Source organism: Prionailurus viverrinus, chromosome D4 (assembly GCF_022837055.1).
Source record: "Prionailurus viverrinus isolate Anna chromosome D4, UM_Priviv_1.0, whole genome shotgun sequence".
Classification (NCBI taxonomy): Eukaryota; Metazoa; Chordata; class Mammalia; order Carnivora; family Felidae; genus Prionailurus; species Prionailurus viverrinus.
In genome coordinates this window covers 27,132,455-27,150,304 of record NC_062573.1, presented here as the reverse complement: position 1 = coordinate 27,150,304, position 17,850 = coordinate 27,132,455, and the positions used below count along the sequence as shown (strand labels likewise).

At 49.3% G+C, this 17,850-nt stretch overlaps 1 protein-coding gene across 1 annotated transcript in view; it reads right to left on the bottom strand.

Annotated features, from left to right (window-relative positions):
* The window catches only part of GABBR2 (gamma-aminobutyric acid type B receptor subunit 2), a 351,797-nt gene that overhangs the window by 69,198 nt on the left and 264,749 nt on the right, over window positions 1-17,850 (bottom strand). Inside the window, exons 9-11 of the mRNA XM_047831454.1 lie at window positions 17,283-17,363; window positions 13,625-13,775; window positions 10,131-10,263 (exon numbers count right to left, since the gene is read on the bottom strand). Coding sequence (XP_047687410.1) covers window positions 10,131-10,263; window positions 13,625-13,775; window positions 17,283-17,363 — 365 coding nt within the window. The remainder of the gene's footprint in view (window positions 1-10,130; window positions 10,264-13,624; window positions 13,776-17,282; window positions 17,364-17,850) is intronic.

The following is a 17,850-nucleotide window of genomic DNA, read 5'->3' as shown; positions in this document are numbered from 1 at the left end:
CTAAGCCGGTGCCCACTAAAAATTCCAGGAACAGTCTCTAGTCAGTCTCCCCGGGAGATGGCTTTTCACATGTGTCGCCACCATCCATTGCTTGGGAATTAAGCGTGTCCCGTGTGATCCACTGGGAGAGGCTCCTGGAAGCTTACACCTGGTTTCCCTCGGACTTTGCCCCATGTGTCTTTACCTTTTGCTGATTCTGCTCTATATTCTTTCTCTGTAATAAATCACTGCTGTGAGTGCAACCATATGCTGACTCCTTCTAGTGAATCACTGAACTGGGGGTTGTCCTGGGGACCCTTGGCACAATGGCCCATTGCTGTCTCGCATAATGGATTGATCAACCACGCTGTTCTCTGGAGAGTTCCTGCATCAGATTCTTGGACACACCTGCCGCACCGGGACTCCAGGGCCAGTCCAAGTGTTAAACCTTAGGAAGGCTGAATTTCTTTCGTATTTTTCTATATAAAAAAACAAAGATAAATAAAAGCTGTACTCTTCTGCAAGACAATCCCAGTGGGTCACCTTGCACGCTGTGGTGTTCATATCTGATTTAAAGACAGCTCTTCAGACCATGATGAAATAAGACTGGAAGAAAGAGTCTGAAAGCAAGACAGTGGGACCCCCACCATCAGAGCTGCCCTTCCCAGGCTGGGAGAGGCCTCTGCAAAAGGGATGTGATTTCTCTCTCCATTCCTCCACCATCTCTTTAAGAGGCAAATGGACCCTTGGGTTCAGACCTGGACCCTCCTTGCCTCTAAGGGTTCTCCCTGGGTTAGTGTCTCCACTCTCAGGCTTCAACCACTTTTTCTGTGCTGACACGTCTCTTGTGTCTTCCCCAGCTTCTGAGCTCCAGACCTGCATAGCCCACTGTCACCGGAGACTTAGGTGACACCTAGCTGTGCATAAAACTTCACACTGCACAGCCAAAGCTGAGTCCATCGGTTCCATTTCCTTCCAACTCTGGGAGTGGTGCCACTATCCACACTATTCACTGTCACCCAGTTAGGGACCCCGAAGTCCCCCTGGGGAATCCTCCCCACCTTCACTCTCCTATTCAAATGCTAAGCCCAGCTTCTGTCTCACTTTCCACCCAGACTTTCTACCCTCCTTGCCTCTTGCCCATCCATCCAACCCTGCACCCTCCCCGCCCCCGGCCCACAGCACTGTTCTCCAACGCAAATCTAAGCAAGTCTCCTAGGTTTAAACCCTTGCCGCCCCACTGAAGGTCAGGTCTTAGCAGGGTGTGACCCCACCACCCCACACCTTTCCTGCCACCCCCCACGGGGCGCTCTGCATGCAAGTAATTCCTCACTACTTGAACATTCCTCCCCTTAGCCCGAAACTGCTCCAGCTCCTGCACCAGCTATGTCCTCTATTCAGAATGCCATTCCTCTCTCTGATCTCCTTCACAAATTCTTATTTTCTGTCCTCCGAAATCCAAACTCATGAGCCACCTTCTCTGAGAAGTTCTTCCAGACCTTGCAGGGAGATCACAGCTGCCTCCTCCTTGAGACTGGTGCCCTCACACACGTTTCTGCTGTGCTGGTCACACTGAAATGCGGTCTGATTATCTGTCTGCCTCTCCCACAGGATAGTGCTACTGGGGGAGACGGCCTACAATGCTCACCTTTAAATCTCTGGAGCTAGCGCTGGGTGGGGTGCAGGTGATCAGGCTGGATGCACCAGCTTAGGAGGTAATGAGCTCTTGGTCACCGGAAATGTGCCTGAGCCAAGCACACAAAAGGAAGACCAGAGAGGGAACTGGAGCATTTGAAGGCAAAAAAGGCTGAGTTCACGGCATCCGTGGTCCCTTCTACCCCAAATATTCTGTGAGGTAGTGAGATCCCCCATCATTCCACACATTCAAGTAGAACGTGGCAGACCCCCAGCCAGAACACTGTAGGGTCATCTCCTGCACTGAGGCATTTCCTGCACTTACTTGATGATGCCCAAGCATCTCCCTTCTGTGTGTCTCTATGATGCCAAATAAACCAGAAGGTTCTGAGGGGCTCTAAGGGTTCTGTTTCCAATATGTCACTTCTAATACAAGTCTCCACTGATTCATCCACACAAGACAAATAGCTACTTCACTTTTTCTCCCAAAGCCTTAAACATATTTACTTTTCTGCCATTAAGGTCTTTCTTTTCTCCCCTCAGCCATAAAGTACCCCCCGCCCTCCACCCACTCCCCTGCACACTGCCTTGAACACAGACGTCCATGAGGCAGGGAAAACTTGAGGCAGGTGATAGCCGTATCAGTCTCGACTATGAAAAAGGGAAAAAACAATCAGCCACATCTCCAAATGGAAAGAAAAATCTATGCCCAGAACAATTCTGCTCAGCTGCTTGTTCAATTGATTTCGGGAAGGCCCACCCGGCAGAGGAAGGGCTTTCGTCGCTCTTTGGGGGAACCAGCGTGCAAATGGACACAAAGCCTCTCTTGCAGGTCTGTTCTGACACAGCACTGGGACTGCTGTGCTCTAGGCCTCTTGTCACTACAGAGGCATGTGGGCTCCGGGCCGGGAAGTCACATAGAGGAGGAGCTCTGGTGTGGCTGGTTGGACGCTGAGGGGCAAGCCGCCTTCCTGTTGTCCAGAAACATTCCAAAAAAGGGCCTTTTGTTTCATTCTGATCGTTAACCCAGGCAACCAATAGTGAGATGGCAGGGAGAGAAGACTCAGACTGTCCAAAAGCAAGACCCAAGCTTCCGTTATGGACATCTTCCTGGGGTAAGGGGTGGTGAAGAGATTTGGTGTGTGTCCTGAGGCAATAAGCCTCTGAGGAGCATGCTCCAAAAATTATTCCAGAAGCCCCAGTCTTGCCCAGGGTCCTGTGAGCAAGATCGGAATAGGAATTGCCCTCTGGGGTTTGGAATACAGCAAAGTCTTTTGGAGGGGGGTATGATTCTGGGGGCCATGGGAGATGGTGGGCGCAAACAGGGTACTCTGGGACCAGCGGAGGCATCTTAGGAGCCCTGGGGCAAATCAGAGAAAGGACTCCCTTTTGGGAGGAGGAATTTCTGAGAGGCACCCGCTCGGGGCCCTGTTTGAAAGAACTCCCTCCTGAAGGCCCTCCCAGCTAGAGAAGTGAGCAGATCACAGGATGAAATCCAGCTCCCACTGCCCCTGATGCCAACACCCTTGTAGAGTGCACAGAATGTACAGCTGCATTTGGAGGCCCTGGCTCAGGCAACAGAGCACAGAGTGAGGGAAGAGGCCTTCCTTCCCCTTCCCTCCAGGACCCCAGCAGGTGCCTTGGCTGCCAGAAGTTGGTGTATTTTCTGGATGTGCGATGTTTTCGAGATGGGTGGTGGCAGCATGGGGTGTGGGTGTGTGCCGGGTGGGGCCCCTCCTGCATCTCTAGGGGCTGAGGATGCAAATGAGTAGTTGCTGGGCCAAGACAGGAAGGGAGAGTAGATGCACCATAGTGATTGCAGCTGCTATGAAATTTGTAGGCAAGTAAGAGGCATCCTTTAGGACTTCCAAAAATTCTGAGGGCTCCCCTATCTAAAGTCTTCCCTGATTTGTCCCTTCACTTTTGGACCTCACTCCCTCCTGTAGGCCTGTCTCCATCAGGGCATACAACATCCTGAATGGTAGTTGTTTGTTTACCTACATCTTCCCGTCTATGCTGCCAGCTCCCTAAGGGCAGTGGTCTATGCAGCCAGCCCTGTGCCTGCAGGCCCTGGCACAAGTAGGTGCCTGGGAAATGTTGTCATGTAAATGAATGACTTATAGGACAAGGTGTGTGGGATAGGAGCACAGCATCTGCCCACCATTTGCTGGAGAGTCTGGGGAGCCTCTGGTGCCCTTCTTAGCCACCTTCGCGAAGCCAGAGGGAGCCCTTCACGACTGAAGGCCTTGGATGGCCCAGGACAGAGCAGCTGGGGTGGGGAGGTCACTGCCCTAAGAGGGGAGCTGCAGCCTCTCCAAGACTCTGGGTGGCTCCAAAAGGCATTGTCAGCTCAGCTCCAGTCCCTGTGGCTGCCTCTCTCTGCCGACCTGAACCTGCCAGGCAAGGCCGCCATCAGACACTCTGGGCATCCCCTGGCCCGGCCGTCCGGCCACCTTCTGAAATCACAAAGCACGCTACCATGGCCAGACACAAAAGCACAGGATCACAGGCTGAAACAGCCCCCAACCACATTATTACACCGGGTTATCTCTCAAATGCTTCAAAAAGAAATCCTCAGGGCACCTGGGTGGCTGAGTTGGTTAAATGACTGACTCTTCATTTCAGCTCAGGTCATAACCTTACGGGATCGTGAGATTGAGCCCTGCACTGGGAGCCAGCTTCAGATTCTCTCTCTCCCTCTCTCTGCCCCTCCCCCTGCTCACGCCCTCTCTCCTCTCAAAATAAATAAATAAATAAACAAAAAAAATCCTCAAGCAAAAGCTATCACTGACGTTTATGGCATCTTCACTGAAAACATCACTCATTCTTCCTAGACTTGAATTTACTGGGAGGCCAGGTGGATGTTCCTAGGTAGCCTTTGTCTTTTGAGTCAGAGTCAGAAAATCCTAGTATCCCAGGAGGGCTAGAAGATGACCCCTGAATCCAGTGCCTGGGCCCCAACCACCTCAACCCTTCCCAGCTGCTGCCCATCCTGAGATCATTCATACACCTCTCATGAGCAGGGTGTGGACGGCTAAGAGCACGTTTCAGGACCCAGAATCCAACCCTGCCTCCCCGTGATGGGGCTGCTCTGCTTCCAGGGATTCCAGCAGCAGCAGGGGGAACCCCTTTTCTCCCCTAACTGATGCTCAAGGGACAAGGTTTCTGGTGTTTCCATTTCTCTTCACACCTAGAGACAAACAAAAAAAATAAAGCAGGGTTCTAAACTTAACCTTTGTACTCTAGGTGTGGCCTGGGAGTTTGTTAGATATGGGGCATTTCAGGTGCACCCCAGACCTACTGAGCCAGGATCTGCATTCACCGAGATCCCCAGGTGATTCATGCACATTATCTGTGCAGGTAGAAGACAGGCTGGTGGTTACCCTTGAGGGGGGTATGGACTGGGAGAGGATGCCAGAATAGTCTGTTTCTTGATCAGGATGCTGGATGCACAGCTGAGTGTGGTTTGTGATAATTCATTGAGCAACACACTTGTGCGTGTGTGTGTGTGTATGTGTGTGTATACTTTAATAAAAAGTTGGAAAAAAAAGGAATCAGGATCGTCAGCAAGTGGAGGGAGATCTACAGCTAAGCCATGCTCCTCTGAGCTGCCACGAGAGTGGCCCTGGGCTGAACCAGCCTCCCCTAGCTCTCGTGTCACTTTCCAACGTCTGGGGACTCAGGGACTCATGTCGGAGAGCCCTGAGTCCCCACCTGGGTCATTCTTACCTTCCTTACCCATTCTTTGTTCTTCCCAGCCTGCCCCGCCCGAGGCCCCTTCCAGCACTCAGGGCGTCAGAAGTGCAGCAGCTTGGTTTTGACTTAGGTGGCAAGTCTGTCCCCGCTCCGGTTTTAGCAAAGCGAGGTCACATAAGGCCAGAAGTTGTCACGGACGTAACCTACATCCAACTGACCAGCACCAACACCAGTTTTCTAGCCTCTTCTCAACCCAAGTTCACTCAGCTTTATCAGTGTCTCTCTTAGCCATGTCCGTGGGGGAACACAATTATCCGGACATACTCCCATCATTCACTTACTGACTCATTCTTTAAAAAAAAAATTTTTTTTAATGTTTATTTATTTTTGAGAGAGAGCTTGAGCAAGGGAGGGAGGGCAGAGAGAGAGGGAGACATAGAATTTGAAAGAGGTTCCAGGGTTTGAGCTGTCTGCACACAGCCCAATGCGGGGCTCGAACTCACAAACTGTGAGATCCGAAGTCAGGCACTTAACCGACTGAGCCACCCAGGCGTCCCCCACTCACTCACTCACTCATTCTTAATGAAAACGGCTAACATATATTGAATCCTATTGTGAGGCAGGCACTAAATGCTTTGTAGACACTATGCCATCTAATCCTCACAACCCTATTATTATGCCCATTATACGGAGGAGGAGTAAACTAAAGTTCAGAGATATTAAGTAACTTGAGGTCCCACAGCTGGGAAATGGTGTAGCTGGGATTTGAACACAAGCAGTCTGTAATTCTCCTATATGCTAGGTACTCTGAAATACTTGGGCATGTATCAAAAATGAATGAATAGGTCTACAAAAAACACTGAATTGTACACCTCAACAGGGTAAATTTTATGGTATGTGAAGGATATCCCAAGGTTTAAAAATGTGAATGGACAAATTTTGGGTTGGGATAAATGTTGACCACGTCCCTAAGAATTTGGTGGACCTGCTTCTCTGGTATGAACCAGCTAGCAACAAATATATATATATTTCTTAAAAAGATATATGTTTTTTTCTTTTATATATATATAATATATGTATATAAATAAATATATATTTATATTAATGAAATAAATACATAAATATATATATAATTAAAATATATTTTTTATAAATAAATAAATAAATAAATATATATATATATATATATATATATATATATTTCTTAAAAAGAACAAAATGCCTCAGACATCTCTGTAGTCCAACAAAGCTAGTTCCAAACTTCAGTCCTGCCACCTAGCCAGGTACAGCAGACTTTCGGTTTTCTGTCTGGTTAGGCAGAGACAATGAACCTCACCTCGTCAGGAGGTTGAGGGGATATGAAGGGATGTCTGCAGGTGGCCGCAAGCTGGGCCTGGTGAATCACAGAGGATAGTACTGAGTTTCGTGAGGGCTCAGGCCTTGGGGGGGCTAACGTGGCATTGCTGGCAATGCTTGAAAGCCCCAGAAACTGTTGAGACCTTTGTTGCATCTAAGCCCGCCTGGGCCTCATCCTTACCGCAGAGCCCCTTCTCACCCCTTCTCACCCCTCCAGCTCATGTGGAGTTTCTGCCTAGGATTCCACAGGAAGAAAAATGCCGTTTCTCTTCCCCACCCACCTTGCTCCCTCTCTGGGTTGCCAGGGGCTGGGATTCCCGAGCCAGGTCAGCGAGTTAAGTTTGGAGTCGGCCCTCCCACCCCCCCCTGGCACCGGGGCTCTGGCCCAGGCCCAGCACTGTCCTCATAGGCAGCTCCCTGCCCACAGGGGCCACGTTGCTATGGTGATTCCACTACCCACACAGTGTCCAGGGAGACTGCACAGTGTAGCTGGAGCTGTTTGCAAGACTTGCTGAAACCAGGCTGGGAAGATTCCCGAAAGGGTCAGAGGGAGCGGGGGATGGGAACTAAGTGTAGCTGTTTCCCTAGCAGTAGTTGTGTGTGTGTGTGTGTGTGTGTGTGTGTGTGTGTCCGCACGCACATGCAGGGAGTACATGCTCACACATGTAGCCACCTCCCTCCCTCCCATAATGGCCCTTCTGAGCAGAGGCACAGCCCTCAGAGAGGCAGAATCTCATGACTGTCATAGGTTTCTTCCTGAGGTGGTGTTCATGGTTTATCATTGCGTTCAGTTTCCATCTTGAAAACGGAAAGGAAAAAGGGTGGCCTGCATACAGCAGCAGGACTGACCGAACTGTGACTTCAACTACTCCCCACCTGAAGCGGCTTCATGTTCTACCTTGTCGCTTGTCCTATAAAAACTTCCTGCAGAACACAGAGCAGGATACCGGGAAATGGTAACGGTGACGGGGAGAAAGCTGCCTACCTCCTGTCCCCCTCGTTCCAGGCGCCTCACCGGAACCATCGCACTTAGCCCACACTACCATCCCGCAGGGGGATTTGTTACTCTCATTTTACAGATGATGAAACTGAGGCTCAGAGAGGCTAAGTCACTGGCCTCAGCCAGGGGCCAGTAAGAGTAGGCGGTGGGACTCACACCTGGGCTGTTCAAGATCTGTGCTCACTGCACCAGACCGCCCTGATTCTACCTCCTCCCTGCTCGCTGCGTGTTTACCGGTGGGCAGGCTGTCAGGCCCAGAGAGAACAGAATCCGAGGCACCAAGTGAAATAAAGAGCCACAACCCCTCCGGAATAGCAGGTGGGGCACAACCCGAATTGCACTCACTGGGGACTGGTATTTAGGCTCTAAATTCAAGCTTTCAGTTCCCCTTCCTGAGCGATACTGGGAATTATTAAATAGATGACCCCAGTCCTAACCCATGTACACATTTGTTCTGACCCAATTCAGTCCAGAGTAGTTAATCTATGCCTCTTCCCCACAGTCATGAATGTGGGCTCCCCTCTGCAGAGCCTCTGAAACAGCCCTGACTGCAAATAAATGAATCCTCAGGGATGGTGAGAATGGGGGCCTAACATCTCCCGAGCCCTCGTGTTCGGAGCTAATGCTGATTTGTAAAGCGCTTTATGATTTATTCATACCGCCTCGCCAGGCTTCCCAGGACAGCCTTCCCCTCACACAAATGAGCGCGACTCCCAGAACAGAATGTCAGGCTTCATTAAAAGAAAAAAAAAAAACCCGGTGTGGGGGATGTCCCTTTTTTTTCTTTTTTCTTTTTTTTTTTTTTTTTTTGCTCCCAAGCTTGCGTCACCTGGCGTTTGTAGGATTCAGGTCAAATTCCAGAGAGCACCTGTGCAGTAACAGCCTTTGGCCCCTGACCAGGGAGGGTATAAGATGTCAGGAGCGTCTTTCTGGGAAGAAGGGGCTCTCTCTGCACAGGATGCAGTCTTGACAGTACAGGGTGTGGGTGCTGGCCTGCAGCATGTGGAAGAGATCCCGCACCTGCTGCCGGTTTGCAATCCAGAACTGTGCAGGAGTGGACGATGCCGAGACCTTAGAGCCGCAAGTCCCATCCAAAAGAGACTGCTGTGCAAAAAAGGGCCTACTTTGCTCTTAACACCTTAACGGAAAACTGAAGAGTTGCTTTTCGATTAATCTGGCCAACACTGATCGTTTGGCCATCCCTTCTAGCTCTGGTCCTCCAGGCTGGGAATTGGATGAATTATTGCATTTGGGACAATACAGAGACCCAAATGGCTAACCCAGTTTCGAGAGATCACAGTAGTCAAAGTCCAGAAATAAATCCCAACTGCTCATTCTCATTTTACAAAATGAGCCAATGACATTTTCAACTGAGAGTTACTTCTACACAGTTGTTAGCTGCTAACGGGTAAACTCTTTTAGGAAAAAAAAAAAACCAACAACAACAAAGAGGCAGTGAATATTTAAAACACGGTAATTAATTTTCAAAATAAGATTTCTAAAATTGACTAAATAAATTACCCTGTCTTGGGCTTCCTTAAGTATATGCATTCTCAGTGAGGGTGATGGAGTTCCCAAGGGGCAACCATTGGTTCTTAAATGTGAAAATACTACTCTTTCATGCATGAACTATAGATATACATATAGTACATAAACAAACATACAGTATATCTTTGGTATTAAATTTTCATGAGGAGATAATTAGAAAAAAAGCTTAAAAAGGCTTCATAGGGGAGCAATAAGGGGAAAAAAGGATTGAGAAACACTGCTTAAATAGAGAATAATGGCTCTGGGGCACCTGCGTGGCTCGGTCGGTTAAGCGTCCGACTTCGGCTCAGGCCATGATCTTGCGGTTCACAAGATCGAGCCCCGCGTCGGACTCTGTGCAGACAGCTCAGAGCCTGGAGCCTGCTTCAGGTTCTGTCTCCCCCTCTCCCTGCCCCTCCCCAACTCGTACTCTGTCTCTCTCTCTCTCTCTCTCAAAAATAAATAAAACATTTTTAAAAAATTAAAAAAAGAGAATAATGGCTCTTTTTCTATATGACTCAAAGTCATGCACATAGACAGACATACAGACATCTCTTCATATCTGTAATGGTTGAGATAGATGGGCAGATCTGTTCCTTCATAAGTGGCTCTAACCCTGACCCCATGTATCGATCCTTTTCTGGTTGGTAGTTTTCCTCCCTCCCTTTTACAGGCTACCCAGCCATTCCTCGAGGGGCTGTTTTCTAGCAGTGGCCTGTTAAGTCCATGATCCTAATGTTGCAGGCAATACTGATGTCCCTTCCAGTCTGAAAGCAACGACATACTGCCCTGTTGAACTACAGAAATGGCTGAATGAGTTGTCTTTTGCCTGTTCACGTATTTCCATTCATTTCTGGGTTTGGATCTGTGTGTTTTGAGGATGGAAAACCAAGAAAACCTTATACCCTGTACCATCGGAACACACAGAATGACTTACAGTGCAAAGTGTTTCGAAGGTCTTTTCAGACACAAAGGATCCATCAAGGCCAAAGAGAAATATCGATGCATAGGAGAGCATCCCTCCGAGGATAATGAGGTTGTTCATATATGGACTCGACATCTTTATCAGCCTGCCAAGAGAGACAATACAGTTAACAGAACTGGTAATGTGGTTATTCCTCCAGCAAACACTTCCTGGATGCCTACTACGTGTATATTGCTGCCAAAGCTAAAGGAGAGAGAAACGTAAGCCCAGGCTTCCTCCACGCCCCCTGCCCCCCAAGCCTGTGCCAGCTACTAAGGGCCGCTTTGCCCTCACTAAAGGACCCCGGAAGCTATCCGATTCTAGACAATGGAGTTTTCCTCGGTCAAGTTCACCTATCACTTCTCTAGGGGCAGGTTGTAGGTTTTTTTTAGGCTGGGGCTAGGAAGACAGGGTGCATCTAGAGAATTCTACATTCTAGTTCAGCAGCCTTAAGGGAGGAGGGAGATGAGGGCGAGAAGGCCACACTCCCCTCCCCCTTGCGGAGGGGGCCAGGCCTGGGAGGTCTACAGGTGAGTGTTCGGGGCTGCTCAGGAAGTGTGGTCACCAGGTGGTATACGAGTATTCACGTTGGCTGCCTGGAGCTCGCACAGTCTTGTGCACAAAGAGGGTCACACACATGGATGGGAACACCTCCTCTAGTCATCAGGTGATAAAAATGGACAGTGCATGGGGCTCCTGGGTGGCTCAGTCGGTTGAGCATCCAACTTCGGCTCAGGTCATGATCTCCCGGTTCGTGAGTTCAACCCATGTGTCGGGCTCTGTGCTGACAGCTCGGAGCCTGGAGTCTGCCTGCTTCAGATTCTGTGTCTCCTTCTCTCTCTGCCACTCCCCTGCTCACACTCTGTCCATCTCTCTCTCTCTCAAAAATCAATAAACATTAAAAAAATTTTTTTTAAATGGACAGTGGCGTCCCCATTCCCACCCCCACCCCTATCTTCACCAGGCTGCGGTTGGGGGCATTCTTTATATTCCCAAACTCTACATGCTTGTCTCTCACCTCTTTCAGGAATCCTGCTTTGGCTCCCAGCTGTCCAGCAAGCCAGGCCCGGGTTAGACCATCAGTTGGCTGGAATCCACCCTGAGTAGTGCCTGGCTAACCCTGCACAATCCACTCAGTATGTCCTGGGTTTTCAGGTGCCCCCATGGTCCAGGCACTCTTTTGCAGATTGGAATCATAGTCAGTTCCCTCAACAGTTTCTTTTGTACTCTGCCATTCTGTTAATGCTTTCACATTTTAAAAATGTGTGTCAAAGTGGGAGAGAGATAAAAAGCCTGGTGTGAATTATGGATCACACGCGGCTTCTGAGCTGGGATCACTGGGTGGGGCCACCCTACACTCGGCCTGCGGAGTCACCTCATGGGTAAGACTCGACCACAGATCTCACTGCCCAAGGCATGTATGTGTGAAGCTGACACGAGACTGGATTCCTGGAGGTCCTTTTGCAAACCACAAACTGCTAAGACCCCTTCCTCCTTAGTACCACAGGAAGTGGGGGAAGGGAAATGCCAGGAGTTGGGCAGGTTCCCTGGAGGAAAAGGACCTTAGCAAATAGGCAGCATTTAGGAAGATAAAAGTGAGGGGAGCTTGGAACTACTGTGACATTTATTTTTATCTCTTTCAGATTTTTTAATCTGCAAAGCCAGTCAAAAAATTCACATAGGGGCGCCTGGGTGGCGCAGTCAGTTAAGCGTCCAACTTCAGCCAGGTCACGATCTCGCGGTCCGTGAGTTCGAGCCCCGCGTCAGGCTCTGGGCTGATGGCTCAGAGCCTGGAGCCTGCTTCCAATTCTGTGTCTCCCTCTCTCTCTGCCCCTCCCCCGTTCATGCTCTGTCTCTCTCTGTCCCAAAAATAAATAAACATTGAAAAAAAAAAAAATTTAAAAAAAAAAAAAAATTCACATAGACGCCAGCCTCCTGGAAAGAGTAATAGTAATTTTCCACAGGAGGCCAAAAGAATTGGTAAAGAATTAAAGGAGTTTAGTCTTATGATAGGGGCAGCTTGCTGTAAGATGGGTATTTTGGAAACTTGTAGAAAGGGAATCTAATATTAACTAATTAATATTAACTAATATTAACTGAAACCTGATTATGTGCCCAGGCCTTGTGCCAAATGCTAATTCGTATGGTCATCAGTTAGGCGGAACTTTCTTCCATTTTTTGTGGTGGTATATGTGTTATTGGTGGTATAGAAAATAAAACAAGGGTGGGTAAAAATCTTTTCGTTCTTTAGGAAATAGATTTGACCGAATCAAACCCCAAAACAACAAAATCTAGAGCTTTCAAGCTCCTCCTTTGCAAGCAAGGAGGGAAAAAACAAAACAAAACAAAAAACAAAACCCCCTGTTCTCTGCAGAATCAGGCTTGTTCCTGGCAGCCCAGAACGTCACACAGTGTGGCTTCTGGGCTTCAGGGCATTGAGGCTGTGCCCCGGGGGATCCCTGCTCTGAGCCCCCACCCAGTGACTTCCCAACAACACGGAGAGCTGGGTACAGGGATTTGCTATGGAAACCACAGAAGCTGGCTGTGCTTGGTAAACACCACCACTTGGGTGCTGGCCTGTTCTACCCACGACTGACCAGAATAACTCAGACGGTGAGCTGCTCTCCTTCAGAGAGTGAAGAGCACGCGTGGTGGCAAAGAAATCAAAGGGGTGCCTGGGGGGCTCAGTTGGTTAAGCATCTGACTTTGGCTCAGGTCATGATCCTATGGGTTCGAGCCCCGTGGTGGGCTCTGTGCTGACAGCTCAGAGCCTGAAGCCTGCTTCAGATTCTGTCTTCCTCTCTCTCTGCCCTGCCCCTGCTCACGCTCTGTCTCTCTCTGTCTCCCAAAATGAATAAACATTGAAAAAAAATTTTTTTAAAAAGTAGAAGAAATCAAAGCCAGAAACCCAGGGGACAGGTTCTACCACACACAGCAATGTGGCCCCAGACAACAACCCTCCCTCTGTCACTGGGCTTCTGTCCTCTCACCTGTAATCTGGGGAGTTATCTCAGGCTCAGGTGAGGATGATGGGAGGGAGGAGCTTCTCAGACTGTAAAGTGCTGTACTAACGGATGGTGTCCCTTACTGAACTCAGTGATTCCCTCGGGCAATGCTTCCCCAAGATGCGAGGGGGTGGAGCAAAGACTTCGGGGGATTCCCTCTTCTGTGGTTTTCCTTCTGGACAGGAGCATAGCCAGCCTTTGATTTTATTTACGTCAGCCTTCCTGTGCAACCAGCAGCCCTGACTCTGTGTATATGCATGTGCGTGTGCTCGTGCACACATACATGCTCATGCACATGGAGCATCTAATCACATCCCAGTGACTGAACGACCACTTTAGAAAACTGCCCCGGAAACTTCTTCTGTGCCCCTGGTGAATCTGTCACAGGATGCCCCTACACGTTATCCACGAGCTTTGTCAATCCAGAAAGCATCATCCAAGAGGAGGGTGTGAGCGGCTTACTTCTGATTCCGGTTCTTGATGTTGAAGAAGAGAAAAGCGCTGGCCATGATCATCCCCAGGATGGTGAGGGCAGAGAGAATGCTGTAGAGAGGTAGGGAGATCTTCCGGAGCTGCTCCAGGATGATGGTCTTGTCTTTTGGTGGTTCGGATCCTAGAAGGCCACGAACAGACATCAGCTGAGCCCAGTGTGCGGTCAGTCCTTGAGAACCTCTCTGCCTGCACGCTCTTGCCATCTGGCACCTGTGCACAACCTCTGTGCAGGACACGTCTACGGGGGGCAGGGCTCCAGCGCTTGGCCAGGCTACTCGGCAGGGAGCCTTCACTAGGACTTATTTCTTTCTCTAAATAGAATCCATAAGGAATTTGTGATGCATTTAATAGCCATTAAAAGACTAGCATTTGATTTGGTCTAATTACCCTGTTGAAAAACCACCCTCATTTGTCCCCACAGGTAACAGTAGCCCGGAAGGCACAGGGCCAGATGCTGTGAGTGGGTACCGCCGGGTGCCACTGGGGGTGACGAATCCGGCTTGGGGTCTCACAGACTCTGCTCTGACACATGATAATGACCACCTTCAACAGGGCAGACACCTTGTCTATCAGTTCCATGGAGACAGCTATGTCTCTGGCCGCAGGTTTCCTGCCCCAAGGTCATTAGGTTATAAAAGCTCTTTCTGGTTTTCCCTTTTCATAAGACTCACTAACTGTGGGAGGCCAAAGCTACTGGCATGCCTCCCCATCCCTGCCGCACCAGGACTGGGCCCAAACTGTGGGATTCCATTCCTCTGTGTCACTGCAGAGACGTCTCTGCTCATTCTTTGAGGGCACCAGGAAACTATGGGAGCCCTGAGGGCCCCAGAGAAAACTCATCTTTGTGGTCACTGGCAAAATTGTCCAGAGGCAGGCTGGCGTGGGAGGAGGGGTGCAGGGATCCTCCTCACTCTGCCCCACTTCTTACAAATCCCTTTTTTCTCAGCTGCTATTTCAAGCTGGGTTGCTGCTATGGAATTGTGAAATGCTGGGCCTTTTCTCTCCAGTGGGGAAACTGGGGAGCCCAGGGAGACCCACCAGAGGTCATGATGACCCCACCATGGCTGTGCCATGGGTGCCCGCCTTGGTTATACCCCCGCTCCCAGGAGATAAGCAGAGGATGTGGGCAGGTGTGGCAGAAGGGTTTGAGATTCCCCCCCCCAAACATCTGTGTTTAAAAAACTCCGCTAGCAAGTTCAAAAGTGTTTGGAAACATTCAGTGGATAAAAAGAATTTGAACCATCTAAGCAGTCTAGGGAAGTTGCCAGGTTCGAAAACAGCTAGGAACCTGCTGGCATGGTTCACATAAAGCTTTAAAGCAATTCCACGTAAAGTAACATTTTCAAGGCCTGAAAGTCAGGGCAAGAGCAGACGCAAGGTGGATAAAGCAACACCATTTCTTGCTTCCTGAAGTGAAAGCTCTACATCTGAAAGCGTCTTCCCCCGTTCTCCATTTTCCTCCCCGTGCTCCCAAGTGAACCTCTGGCTGCATCAGGCTGGCTCGGGTGTCTCCTGGTTCCCAAACACAAGCGCCATCTTGGGGGTGCCCATGAGCTCTTGGCTGGGAACAAATCCCTCTCTGGTCCCTGAGAAAGGGGCTGAGGTTTGGAGCAGCGGTTATATGATGATTATGACCACCAATTGCTCACGTAGAAACAATGTCAATTCTCCTCCCCTGTACTCCACTTTCCTTTCACCCAAAACGGCACCTCCACATAACTATGCATAACTATGCACCATAACTAAGACATTATGGAAGCCACGTGGTAACTAGCAGCAGCCTTGAGTTTTCTTTCTTGCTCTTCACCCAATCCATTCACTCGTTATTCATCTAGTCTTTACTATTCCTTCATCCCCCATTATACCTTCATTCACCATCATTAATCATGATCAATCATCATGAATAATCACTTTCTACCTGTCAGGCCCTGTGCTGGGTGCCAGTGATTTAGAGATAACCAAGAAACAGTCCCTGTCCTCAAGAAACTTCTATACTAGCCATGTGACAAGAAAAAGGCAATAATAAGCAATCGTATTTACTGAATGCTTACCATGGGCTAAGCACTTTACAGAGATTTTCTCATTTGATCCACCCAACAGCCTCACAGGTAGAGAAGATTATTCCCATTTTACACAGAGGCAACAGTTTTCTAGATGTTAAGTGACTTTTATAGCTACTAAGTGGCAAAACCAGCAGGATTTGAACCCAGATCTGCCTGAGTCCTGTGCTCTAACCATGATGAAAACCTGCTTCTAACGACAGGGTCCAGGTAGTTGATAACATCAGACACGGAGAAGCCTGAGCATGAAAGTGTAGAAGAGTGTAGTTCTCCCTGATGGAGTCTGGAAAGGCTACAGAAGGGGGAGCTGATCCTCAGAAGATGAACAGCTGGCTGCCCACAAGGAAGACAATTAGGAAAAGGGATTCTGGGCAGAGGGCTCAGCAGGGGCAAAGGCGTGGTGGTATCTTGGCATATTCGAGGAGCTGTAAGCAGTTTGGCTGGGGAGATCTGAAAGAAGAGGAGAAGTGGGAAGGGATCTCTGCAGGGGTGCTTTGAGGTGACACCATGGAGTGAGGTCCCTTGCCGAGCAGTAGGGACCATGCAGGGCTCTGAGCAAAGGTGGAGAATCTTCAGCATAGCGGCTGATGGCAAGAGTGCTTTGGCTGTTGAGGACAGAATGGACTTGAGGGAATTAAGCATGATTAAGCCCATCCACAGCCCACCCATCCACCCATGTATCCATCCATCCACTCACTCATCCCTTTATCTATCCATTCACCCACTCGCCCACTACTTTATTCACTCATATGCTCACCTGTTCATTCATTTATTCACCCACCCAGTCACCCACTCACTTGATCAATCATGTATTTATTTTTTCATCAAATGTGAACCTTCAACATGTGTCAGACCCTGCCTGGCATTAGGGGTTAAAAGTCAAGTGGAATCCATTCAGGGAGCTCATGGTCCAATAACCTAGAAATTTCCATGCAAAAGACAGTGACTATGGGAAAGGCAGAGACAAACACTGTGAAAGCCAAGAGAAGGGACCCATTAGCTCAGCTAATGGGGGTGGGGGCAATCAGGGAAGGCTGTACAGAGGAGGTGTCCTTTGATCTCGTTCTAGAAGCTGAGGAAGAGTTCTCCAGCAGAAGAAGAGGGAATGGTCTTCCAGGAAGACCAGCAGGTGGACAGGCTTTATTACTAACCCAACCAAATGCTTTCTCAAAGAAGGATCCAGAGCTAAATTTAGCTGGGCCACATTTAAATAGAATTACTCCTGGCCATGGACTGGTTTAAATGTAGATACCCCAGTGAAACCCTCTCCAGGTTCCTCCTTAGGCTACACCATACAATGTCACTGTGTCTGATAGAGTGTGTCTGATAGAGTGAAAGCCAGCTCTCCATGCAAATTCCAGTGACCCCTCTCAGGAGCTGGAAATCCAGCTCCCATGTGAGTGATGGGGACACTATGCTAAGTGAGCGAGCATGTGTGATAAGAGGAAAGGAGGTTCCCTCTTCCCTAGGAAGTCAAGGACTCTGAGCTTGTCCCCAACCCTCAGACAATATCTGGGCCTGGGAGCAATTGAGCAGGCCCCCTTCTATGAGAAGCCCACCTGCCTTACCTTGGAACCTGATAGTGTCGTTGATTATCTCCAGTGTGTCGGCCACAGCGTTGTACTCTCCCACCTTCACCTCCCTGCTGTCTGCGGGAGCAAGAGACAGTGGTTGGTTAGACTGAGCCCTGTGCCCATGGCTGGCTGCTCCTGTCCCAGTTCTTGCTCCCCTGTGGGCCCTGGCTATATTCTCACAGGCTTTCCTTTTCCCCAGAGCCTCTTCCAGGTAGAATCGCAAAACCTCCAATCTGATCTGGGGTGGAACAGAAGCCCTCTTACCCCATCTCACCCACTGGTTACCCGCCCTTTGCTGTATGTCTCATGGATGGGGGCTCACTCCCCTCATAATTGGACTTAGTTACCAAGTCCTTCCTGGTCATTGAGCTGAAGGGTCTCTCTATAACCTTCCTCTGGCATCTGGTTCTGTCATCTAAGACCACACAAACCACTTCTGCTCCTTTTGCTCCAGGACAGCTCTATAGACTTGGAGACAAAGACAGATCATCTCCCAGGTGCCAGACCCCAACCTCACCTTACAGAATATCATTTCCAATTCTGCCCTCTCCAGGTTCCTCCT